The sequence below is a fragment of the Alexandromys fortis genome, unplaced genomic scaffold (assembly GCF_014885135.2).
Source record: "Alexandromys fortis isolate MF-2015 unplaced genomic scaffold, M_Fortis_MF-2015_v1.1 scaffold_25, whole genome shotgun sequence".
In the NCBI taxonomy this organism is placed as follows: Eukaryota; Metazoa; Chordata; class Mammalia; order Rodentia; family Cricetidae; genus Alexandromys; species Alexandromys fortis.
The window spans coordinates 4,223,940-4,236,397 of record NW_026067904.1 but is presented as its reverse complement, the minus strand read 5'-3'; the positions used below and the strand labels follow the sequence as shown (position 1 = coordinate 4,236,397).

At 40.0% G+C, this 12,458-nt stretch overlaps 1 protein-coding gene across 1 annotated transcript in view; it reads right to left on the bottom strand.

Annotated features, from left to right (window-relative positions):
* Window positions 1-11,477, bottom strand: part of Slc25a46 (solute carrier family 25 member 46) — a 28,429-nt gene extending 16,952 nt beyond the window's left edge. The window contains exons 1-5 of the mRNA XM_050135094.1: window positions 11,110-11,477; window positions 8,530-8,572; window positions 7,112-7,169; window positions 3,828-3,905; window positions 1,289-1,389 (exon numbers count right to left, since the gene is read on the bottom strand). Of these exons, the coding sequence (XP_049991051.1) occupies window positions 1,289-1,389; window positions 3,828-3,905; window positions 7,112-7,169; window positions 8,530-8,572; window positions 11,110-11,398 (569 nt within the window). The 5' untranslated portion in view covers window positions 11,399-11,477. The remainder of the gene's footprint in view (window positions 1-1,288; window positions 1,390-3,827; window positions 3,906-7,111; window positions 7,170-8,529; window positions 8,573-11,109) is intronic.
* Window positions 11,478-12,458: the final 981 nt, after the last annotated feature.

Here is a 12,458-nt window from a genome sequence, read left to right as displayed (position 1 = left end):
TCTCTCTCTCTCTCTCTCTCTCTCTCTCTCTCTCTCTCTCTCTCTCTCTCTCTCTCTCTCTCTCTCTCTCTCTCTCTCTCTCTCTCATTCTCTCTCTCTCTCTCTCTCTCTCTCTCTGCTCCAAACTTGTGCACCAGATGTAAGCTCTCAGCTACAGCGCCGTGCCTGCCCGACTGGCAATGCCATAGACTCTACTACCCTCTGAAGCTAAATCCCAAACTAAATGTTTTCTTTTGTAAGTTGCCTTGGTCATGTTGTCTCTTCACAGTAATATAAAAGTAACTAAAACAACCCCTACAGGTCTGACAAAAATCTCAAACTCCATTTATTGAAAGTTAGGTTTCTTATCTCCTTTATTCTTACTGAATTCTCCACCTTGGTTAGCATTCCCATTAAAAAAAAAAAAAATCTCACTTCCTGATACTCCCATTTCCAACCTAAAAGCAGCTACAGCTACACACGTAGTGTGTATTCCTAACTCAGCACTTTCTGTTCTGCTCCACAACTCAGAATGGCCCCAGTGTGGTTAGAATTAATGCACAGCTCTCTACAAGCCAGTCTGAAGCAATACTCTCATATTACCTCTTGGGAATATCCTTGATCAAAGCACGTCAAGAACAGATAAAACGTTTTTGATTGCAGGCCCACAGAGAATTGCCATTACAAAAACACAGTCATGGAGGGAGGAGAGGCTTTGAGATGGCTAGGACCTAGATACTTGTATACCCATACAAATTATCAAAGAATAAATAAAAAACATTTTAAAAGACATGCCCATACTTTAGCATCTCTGCTTCTTTCCATTCCCAAGCACAAGCTGCTTCTTTCTGTCGCCGAGATTGTCTTAAGTTCCATGAGACCGACCAGGTATACTGGCACCTTTTTTTGGAAGGAGCTCCTTTCCTTCCAGGTCAGTTCTTACTCTAATTCAGACTCTATCTCAATTTTCAGTTATTTTTTTAATACATACCAGTAACTCCAGGTTAGTATCCTGGTAATCCTGAAATGGGCTTATTTAACTATGGCACAAATCACACCGCGCACTATATCAGATGAGCTACTTAAAGAGGCTGTAACATACTCCTGTTTGCCACTTGGCAACAACAGTTAGGAAGGAAAGACACTAGGACATGGAAGTCCCTATCACACCCTCACTCTGCAAGGTGTAACTAATAGAGCTGCTTGACTGACCTTCTTCTCTGTGCTTTTTCAGACACATTTTCAGATTCAAGATATTGGCTTCCATATTTGATTATAAAACTAAGATGGAAAAAGGCCACACATGTACCTTGGTAAAGGTGTAAATTCACTAATTATGCCTTCTGCTCCAAGTGTGACTCCCTGGACAATAAATGTACTTCCCATTCCTTTCCATAGGGCTCGTGGTCCCTAAAATCAAAACAAAAACAATAAAAATAGTTCTGTTAATGCCTAAATATGAAACATAAAACTTCTTAATGAAACTTAACATTGAAGGTTTACTGATATTTCCTAATATGTTATTACTCTAATATAAATCTTACCGAACTGTAGCTAAATCTAATAGTGGTAGATTTCTACCACTTTGTTCTTGTTCTACTGAGGCACACTCACACATAACCCATGCTGGCCTCAAATTCCTATGTAGTAGCTCACCTTGAACTCTTGATCCTCCTTCCTCAACCTCCCAAGTCCCAGGAACCCAAGTCATAGGCCTGTGGCACTACGGTAGCCTCAACTGTTAATGTTTCATGGTAGCTTAGTTTAGACCCAGATGAATACTCCATTTAATTAGGTGCTCCAAAATGACCTATTAAAAACCTCAGGTATCTCTATATTCAACTCCCTACTAGTCCAGCTATTCCTACGACCTACAGCTATCTCAAATTATGTACATCCCTGACTTCATTGAACCATACCCATTAGCACCATTTCTTTTCCTTCTTTCTTGTAGTTCCTATTTCCCTTAACAGCTCCTTCATACTTATGTCCAAATCATGTTTCTCATTCCTCCTATCTAATCAACCAAAGTTCTATAAGTTCTCTCAGATTCTTATAAATTTATGTTCTTTTCACCATTCTTACATTATTACTTATATACATCTAATACTACAAGAGTTCACTGTTTCTACTATAATAACAGCAGTGGTGTTATTACTATCATTTATCTATGAGCAAGAAAATAAAATATCAATACTGTAAAATTAGAAATGTGTTTCTATTTCATCCTAGTCCCTTAGCAGAGGCTTTTATCTTCCAGTCTCCAGAGACAGCTCAGCATGGAACAGATATCTGTGTGCATGCAAAGATGTATAATTTTCTGGTTTGTTCATTTTTAACAGATATATCTTGAAACATAAAAAACAACCCAGTACACACAGAGTAGTTTCTTATCTGTAAAGGCCACCTGGTGTTTTACCACATGAATGTATCATCGTTGTTTTAGTGGTATCCTCTTGCTAGATATTATAATTTCTTGGTTCATTATTATGAATGATATGAACCATATTATGAACATTATTACCAGAATATGACATCCTTGATACATAATTTTTTTTTGGGGGGGGGGGCGTTTCCGAGACAGGGTTTCTCTGTAGCTTTGGAGCCTGTCCTGGAACTAGCTCCTATAGACTAGGCTGGTCTCAAACTCAAAGAGATCCACCTGCTTCTGCCTCCTGAGTGCTAGGATTAAAGGCATGCGCCACCACCACCCGGCCTGGTACACTACTTTTACATATGTATATAAACATTTATGTAGAAAAGTTCCTAGAATTCAAATATATAAATTCCAAATTTGATGCGAACAATCCTGCTGTCACTCTGAAACATCTTCAGTGGTTCTCTTCTGGGCTTTAGGATAAAGTGTGTAGGCCATGGAAGGCCCTTTATGATGCTGTTACTTCTCTGGCTCTTTTTTCATCTTCCTCTCACCCTCCACCTCTGCTACAAGGTACTATTTACTGCATAATACCTGGTACCCAAACTTACAACCTCTTTCCCTTTTGCCTTTGAACGTCAACACATGAAACCTTTGCCCTCAGCTGTAAGAAGCAGACTTTCTGACAAGTGAACATACAAGCATGAGAGACAGTGTCTCTTCTCAACAGCTGTCCCTCGTCATACCCTGTGATCAGCCCAGCTGTGGCAGCCAATCTTCACTGTAAACAGATGGGAAATACTTCACCGAGGAGGAAGACCCACCCTAAAAATTGGCAGCATCATTTCTTTACCATCAAGAGCTAAAGAAAGGCCAAAAAAGTTAAGTGTCTGCACTTATGTTTCTCTGCCTCCCGATTATGGACTATGTTGAGCCCAGGAGGCATGTTATCATGTTTTAAATTTTGAGTTAAAATAAGCCCCTCCTTCCTTATATGTTTCTGTCAGGTGTTTTGTTACAGCAATGAGAAGGCTAATGAAGAGCAGTGACGATGCCTCTCATCTATATGCTAATCAGGACTTTATCATTCTCGTACTGGACTGCAATCTTCTGCTGACATTTCTGTCTCTGTGACCAACTGTAACTCTCTTGATTGTATAACATTACCTTCTCTGCTGCTAAATTCTTGGAACTTAGCATAGTTCTTTGCAATTTCGTTGAATGAAGTAAAATTCTGGAAGACTCAAAGGAGGAATTTTTTTTTCTGAGACAGGGTTTCTCTGAGTAGCCCTGGGTGTCCTGGAACTCACTCTGTAAACCAGGCTGGTCTCAAACTCAGAGATTCACCTGCCTCTGCCTCCCAAGTGCTGGAATCAACAACATGTGCCATCACCGCCTTGTCTCAAAGTAGAATTCTTACTTTAATGCTAAACAAGCTTAAATACATAGCTTTAATAGAATAGGTTCTCACCTGCGTTTTGTTGAAGCTGTACATAATGTTGATGATTGTAAATGGAGTGAGATGGTAATGCCGAGCATGGTAATTAACCTGTAAGAATAGATATCATCTTTTCTGTTTTGTCAAGAAATAGTAAGTCATGAAAATCTAAAGAGCAGATTAAACAACAAATAAACCATTTCATGTTAGCATATGGCAATATAAAGGCAACATGCCGACTACCACATAAAATGCTTAGTAATGAAGATATGGAGAGGATCTTGCTGTTTGACAAGTGAGGTTTTTAAGCTCTGGAATTAAATCTCTTACTCATTTTGGCTGAGCATTTTTTAAACTATGGCTTACAAAAAAATAGACAAATCATAAATCAGCCAAATGTGTCAAAATGATGCAATACTAGATCATAAATGTAGTTACCACAATTTAAATATATGCAAATCAATCTTACTGTTCTGAGGCATCTGCTATTCAGGTAGTCCTATTTCTCTATGCAGTCATATTTTTCAGTGACAAGTATAAACAGATTAATTTGTACTGATTTATATTATCTTAATGTTATGTGGGGAGATGATCTGGCAAAGAACTAAAATTACATAACAGGACCTGCTACTATGCAGGCCAGTAATTGCTGGGAGCTCCGTTACCTCACCAGGGGCCTGACGAGTTCAAAGATTTTACTCAGGCACCGTTTGCCTTTTTCGTGTACTGACAGCACGCTATGGGTACAACAAGGGTGAACAAACTGCTGATTCTCTTCCATGAGTCGAAGCAGTAGCATCAGTTGTATTTCTCAGTGATATTCTCCACATTGGTACTCACAGGAAGGAAAAGCAATCTCCATCTGATAGTGTCCTTGGTGAAGCAGTACAAAGGGTAATTATATGAAGCTGACCTAAAGTACACAGCACCTTTCTAATTAACATTCTGTGTGTTCCCTAAAGAAGACAGCTGTCCTGAAGGAAAATTCTTACATGATGCATTGCAACCTACTTAGCCACTTTTTATCACAGAACATCATTTTTTTCCTTTTTTAAAATACCCTGTCAAACTTTTACTTTCATACAAACTATTACCTTCACACTTGGGACATACATCTTCTCCTTGTAGTAATGATACTTGAACCTAGGGCCAAGTATATGCTCAGCCACTCAACTATATACTCAGAACAAATGTGTACTTGTAAATTATCAAAGTGAGCTTGTGTGTTGTTGTTGCTGCTGCTGCTGCTGTTCTTATTCTTTGGTGGTGGTTTTTGTTGGTGGTGATTGGTTTATGTTTTGTTTTGTTGTTGTTTTTGAAAAAGAAGAAGATCCTCAGAGTGTTTGTTTTCAAGTTTTTTCCAAGTACAAATGGGAAACACCTTAGTAATATTTAGAATGTTGTTCTGGCTAAGAAACACATAGAAACTACACTTTAAAATCCTTGTGAAGGGTAGGCCCTTCTGAAAAGGACACCAATAACTTGGGAATAGTAATAAGAATTGACAAATAGGACCGCATAAATTAAAAAGCTTCTTTCAGCAAAGTAAACAAAGAGCCCACAGAATCTGAGCCATCTGACAGGGAACTAACTATCCAAAGTATATATAGAACTAAAAAGATTAAACGCCAAAACCCCCAATAATCCAAGCAGTAAGTAGGCAAAGGAAATACTACCATTAGCCAAAAAGATTAAACACCATTATATAGCAGAGAAATGTAAATCAAAACCATACTGAGATTCCATCTCAACCCTACTGGAAAGGCTATCACCAAGAAAACAAACAAAAGCAAATGCAGGTGACTATGTGAGGAAAATGAACTCTCCTTCAGTACAGTCACTGTGGGAATCTCTGCAGAGGTCCTTCATGGAAACTAAAACCAGAGCTACTGCCTCTTCAGTTGTATGCTAGGTTATAGCAGATGGACCGCAGTCAGCAGACACGGAGACACCTCAGCAGCTTTTCCTTGTTTCACTAGTCGCAGAAACCAGCTTATGGAATCAGACTAGACACACACACATCACACCCATGCACATACACACACACACACACACACACGTGCATGCATGCACGCTTACACGCATGCACACACGCACGCACGCATATGATTATCATTATGCAGCCACAAAAAAAAAATACATTGGAAGAAACTAGAGATCTGACTACAAGTAAACCAGACTCAGACAAACAACAGACATTTTCTCATTTGTAAAATATAGGATGCTCTGTAAATTAAAGAAAAAAATATGAAATAAAAAACATGAAAGCAGGAAGTGCACTTTTGGGGACTAAAAAGTAAACCAGAAGAAGTTGGGTGGAAGGACAAGGGAAGGTAATGGGACAAGAAAAAACAAAGAACATGACATACATGTACGAAAATGTCATAATTTCGTGCAATTATTTTGTATAATTAATACATCTTAATAAAACGTAAAAAAGAATTTAGGGGAACGTACATCTCATTAAGAATATACACTAATAAAAGTATTCTTGTGGGGTCACTGGTGTTTTAGAATCTGAACACATAACTCAGTGAGTCAACACTTTCAAATAACAAATACAGGGTGACTGAAAATCATGTGTGATATAAATTATAATATATTTGGATGCATTATAAATCAATGTGAATTTTTGTTGTTGTTTTCTCTATGTAGCCTTGACTGTCTTAGGACTCACTCTGTAGATCAGACTGGCCTCAAACTCAGAGATTTGCCTGCCTCTGCCTCCCAAGTGCTGGGATTATAGGCATCCCCAGCTCAATAGGAATCTTTTAATATAATGGAGTTTTAAAAAAAAAAATAGGTTACTTGAGGTTTCACACTGCACACAAGACACCACCACTTAGTGAGTTCCGGTGTCGCATCAGAAGACACAGAAAAGAATAAACATAATCCTGTTTTCAAGAGCATCCTACACTCTACGACAGAGTTACTGGAGGAGCAGATGTGAGGCGCTCGCTCCTATTATGACAGACATTTGAGAAAAAAAAAAAAAACATAAATTTCTGCAAAGATTATTTGTTAATATCTGACGAGTGCATTATTATTTTAATGAGATCAGTATTATATCAGGTTTAATTTATGAAATGGTAAATCATGGCAGAAATGACCCAAATAAGCAAAACATCTTCAGAGTCCTGATAACTTTTAAGATTTTTGAAGAAGTTTTAAGACTAAAAAGTTGGAGAACTGAAGTATTATAGATTTGGGGCATTTCACATAGAATAATGGGTGTAAGATTTCATGTCATTTTATCAGAATTCTGTGCTTCTAGTTAGGATTAGGCTTATCTCAGAAGTCCAAATGCTTATATTTACCTGACACTGGCGGCGTAAAACAATGCAAGGATGGGCCAGCACATTTTCTGTGAAGAGACTATGCAGAAATTATTTATATGTGAGTATAAATATAATGTTTACACACATTTTATTTATAATATACATATACCCAAGGTTATTCTTACATTTTTATAATAAAGGAATTTAATATCTATACATCTGCAAATAATGCAAATAGCAAATTGAATATAAATAAAATTTAGATCCACAAACTTGTAAATATGTATTTTCTATAGAGTACAAAGACGAAAATAGAGCTCCATATGAAAAAGGTTAACCACCTAACTTCCCTCTCAGAAAATACTCTAAGAACAAAATTCTCACATGAAAAGTCATTTGCTTTTCAAGATCCTCATTCCAGAATTTTTTATTTTGATATACTTGGTATTTAAGTTACAGGATTTTTAATGAACATGTTAATTACTACTTTATATATCAAATATTTCTTTTTAATATGTTCCCCCCAAAATAATTACAGTTGTGTATTTAAGTACTAATAGTGACATATGTATTTATTTATGTGTGCATACGTTTATATATATGTGTGTATATTATAAGTATTAGAATATACATACATATTATATAAACTGGCATTAAGCTGTAAGAATAAAAATTAGGCTAAAAAGATTAGCAAAATAGAAAATAGACTATCTATGCTGACACAAATATCCCTTAGTTTTTAATATGCAAATAAGGTCATTCTATTGGTTATTTTAAATGATAGCCATTTTGGTATGAAGGATAAGCGATGCACAAGTCCGATATTTGTGAATCTTCATAATACCATAAATAATACTGATGAATGTTATAATGACCATTATAAGCGACCATCAAATGGTAAATAAAAACAAAAATGAGTCTCTCTGCTGCAAAACTACCTGGGTACCACTGCATGTTTAGAGAGCTGGCTCATCAATCACATCACTTTGAGGGGGAAGATTACATTCTATTCAATTCTGATAGAGTCATGAAAGTTACTACTATATTCATTACAAAATTTCTTTCTTCCTTCCTTCCTTTCTTTCTTTCTACAATGAGATGACTGGTTCCTACTTCTACTAGAGAAAAATCAAGTTATGAATTCTTTCTTTTTGGTTTTTTTTTAGGGGAGGAGGGGGCAGGTTTTTTTTAAGACAGGGTTTTTCTGTGTAGCCCTGGCTGTCCTGGAACTCACTCTGTAGAGCAGGCTAGCTTGGAGCTCAGAGATCCATCTATCTGCCACTGCTTCCCGAGTGCTGGGATTAAAGGTATACGCCACCACTACCCAGCAAGTTATGGATTCTAAATAATCAAATCCTACAGAGTTAATAAAACCTAAAGGAAGAATGTTAATTACTTAATATTATAATAATTAAAGGCCAAACTCTAAATCAAAAAAAAATTAGAATAAACATTACCTTGCAAGTCCAATACCAAATCCAGCAAATCTATTCAACTGCTCTAAAATAAAAAGGATATGATTACTTATAACCATTATTTATAACCAAAATTTTAGAGTAACATGTTATTCACTTAAACATCAGAATATGATGTGGGATAGAGGTGATTTAAATGGTGAGTGACTCTGGCGGTGCTGTAGCAAGTTCCACGGAACGCACCTCTTACCGTCATTCCAACGGACTATTGCCACAAGGACTTGTAAGCTGGGACGTTTCTAAGTTGTGACTATTTTAAACGATAAAACCTTGAAAGTTTAAATATTATCAAAGGCAACTCTCTGAAAAAGTGTTAAAGCCCTGTAAGGACTATGTCAAATTTGTATACAGATGGAATCTAAGCATTGTCAGCTTTAATTTCTGATTACAATCATTCCAAAATTCTCTATGGGTGCCCATGACTGATACACTAAGAAACTGACTACTTATGCTGTACAATCAGTCACCTGCTATTACTAAGGGACAATAGTTGTATGTAAAATACCTGAAAATTGTTATTTTGAGAGTACTGGTGCTATCAGTATAGGTTAGGTATAGCTTCTCCCTATGCCCTTCCGTTGGAAAGAGCTGACGAACATTTGCTTGATCCAGTCTAAGTGGCAGGACCCCAGGTACACATGTGCCCTCTTCTACAGCCCTGCAGGAAAGCTAACGGTTGAAAGCTCCTATGCACTGCCCGAATAGAAGTCTTCCTCCTGAATAACCCTAACAGTGACCTAGACAGGGAGTAGACATGAAATAGCAACATTCACAAGAGACAGTCTCTCTCTTCTGTCATTTCAAATGAAGCGATGAACTTTATCACGTCAATACTCTTATAAGAATAGGCCACGGAAGCATGTTCCTAGGGAAACCACCTGCTTCGCCCGGAAAGATGTACAATGTAGTGATGTTTCATTTGTATTTTAATAAATAAAGCTTGCCTGAAGATCAGAGAATAGAACAGCCACACTGGTCAGCCTTACAGACCAGGCAGTGGTGACACACACCTTTAGTCCCAGAGCCACACTAGTTTGCCATAGAAACTGGCAGTAGTGATGCATGCTTTTAATCCCAGACCTAGAAAAGACTATAAGATGGGAGGAGAAAGCTCTCAGATACAGTCTCATTCTGAGATTCCTGGAGGCAGGATCACTATTGTGAACTGAGGTAGAGAGGTAAGAGCCAGTAGCTGGCTGTTTTGCTTTTCTGACCTTCAGGTTGAACCCCAATTTCGGTCTCTGGGTTTTTATTAATCATGCTACCGTACAAGCTAGAAAGCTTCTTGTCATACTGAAGTACTTTCTTTTGGGTACTTATTTATAATTCCCAAATCCTAAAATAACATGACATTTATGAAGAGTTTTAGGCAGGCTTAGTGCTGTCGATTATGTGAGGCTCTACTTGCTGCGAAGTTTTACTCGATTACTGGGTAACAGCTTCAAAATAAACTGCTTGTGTTAGCAAGTTTCCCCTCGCTGGAACGATCAAAATGTAATTTAAGAAAAGATTAAAAACTTTACTGCCTAAGATGGTGACTTTGCAGCAATCATACCTGTGTTCTGAATCATTTCAGAGCTTCATTCAAAGAGTTCCCCAGCACTAGTCTTGGCCCCATACAACACAATGAAACAAATGAGAGGACAACCAAAAGCTTAACGGTCGACCCTGGATGAGCCCCGGATCCCCCTTCACCACCTCATGTCCTCCCTAACAATCAGGATCTTCCAGCTCAGTCAAGCACTTCTGCACTCCGAGTGAAAACTAAAAAATGAGCATCACGATCATGTACAGCATGTTTAATACTTAATGATACAATTTGTTATTCCCAGAGAATGAAGTCAGCTATTATATTACAAGAAAAAAAAGGACTTTAAACATATGTGGTTCGTGCACTGTTGCAACTGACGCTCTCTGACATTCCATAAAGAGTAATGGCCTACAAAGTCAAGTTATAGCGGTGTTTCTAACTCTAAGTGGAGGTTTTAGGTCAGATGACGAGAAGGGAAAACGACAGGGGTTTATGGATTTGGGGTTTAAAATCAGGACTCTCGTGCTGAAAGGGGAAGGGAAGGAAACGAATAATTATCCTACTGTGCATATTTAATTATTATACCGTTATTCATTTTATTTAGCACGGAAAAATTACATTATTCGGCGAGTCTTAACGAGGGATCAGACAAAAATGTTTAAATTTATGATTGGTAGAGCCAGGTTCCAAACCCAAATCTGCCTGTGCTAAAAAAAGTCTTTCCAAAACACAAAGATATGACTCAATTAACCAAATCTGCCAGAGATCTGACTGTGAATCAGGCAAGAATAATCTATTTCTTCCCTGCTTCAGGCCACCGGTGGTAACGTTCTCGGGCCCCTGAACACTCCAACCAATGCTTCCTAGGCTACGCTGATGTCACCTAGTGTGGCGATCCCGGAGCACAAATCGCGTGCACAAGAGGCTCTCTTCAGGGCAGAGGACGAAAGGAGGGCAGAGGGTGTGGTTGCCCTGCGCGCGCTTCCGGAGTCCGCCGGCCCACCCGCCCGGCCGGGCCCCGCACCCCTCACCGCTGCTCGGGCCCGGGCGCGGGCCGTCGCCGCCGCCGCCGCCGGGAAAAAGCTCCTCCGCGGGGCCCTCGAGCGTCGTGGGCGCCGACGGCACACCGTACGTCGGGCTCTTTTCGCCCCAGTGCAGATTGCGGCTGCCCGGGATGTCCGGGGGAGTCGTCACCCAGTGGCCCAGGTCGGTCCCAGAGCCGAAAGAGCGCGCATGGAAGGGGCCGCCGAAAGGCGGATCGTCCCGCACGCCTCCCCGGTAGCCCAGGCCATCGAAGCCGTCGGGGCGCCGCGGATGCATCTCGGACGGGCGGACGAGGACGAGAGGGGCCGGCCCGCCGAGCCCAGGCCTCCACCGCGTCCCCGCCGCAGTCGCCGCGCGTCAGGAGACTGACAACCGGAAGTCACGACTGAAACCCGGAAGTCCCGGGAGCACACGTGACTCTGCCTCGCCTCTCTTCTTCCCAACTTGGTTGCCAGGGGAGACGCGGCAGCGGTCTTAGGCTGGAAGGGGAAGGATGCTTGCTGGGGCTGGTCGCAGGAGATGCAGTGTGTATTCTCTGCCTTCAGGGATGCTTCGCATGGTACAGCAACCCCGGATGACTTCGGCCGGTTGCAATATGCCGTCTCCCCTTCCCAGGGGAACCCCGCATGCGGACAAGAGTGGCACTCAGTCTCCCTTTGTCTCCCGTTGTAGGGGCCACCAAGCATTAGCAAAGTACAAGTCAAGAACACCCTCCCGTGCGAATACATACCGCCCTCTACAACACAGGAATCAAGTGTTTAACTTTTCTAAGACCACAAGGCAACTGTAAACAACTTTCTTCTGATGTATCCAAATAACTTGAGGTACTAAAATCACAGCGTTGTCACTGAACACCACCCCCCATGAAGACTTCTATTGATTCCCACCACTACCTGTTTTTATTAGTCTCTTGGGGTGTTGAGGCTGGGTGGTTCTCGATAGAGCTGATGGTGTTTTGCATGTCTTCTTCCTGAGCCTTCTTCCCAACTGAACGCTAGAATCTGAGGGTGTTCAGAAGAGAACCCTGACGTATTGCCCTCAAAAGCCATGAACCTTCGTTTAAAGGGATAACCACCTTTTTTTTGGCAACTTGACAATTCTTGTGTTTTGTTGTGCTTTGGCAAAATGTGGTGAGTCTCGAGCTAGTATTCCTTGAGAGCTAATATCAAATCACTACTGCAAATGGCAATAAAAGAATTTCTTTTCCTCAGCTTACTGAAGGGAAAAAGTTTGCTAGCCCTGAGCCCTAGAGGTTTCTGTATGTTTAGTGGTTTGTTTTAAGGAGTAGAAAGACAGGGAGTTTTAATACAGAAGTGTTGCACTTCACAATTTCACA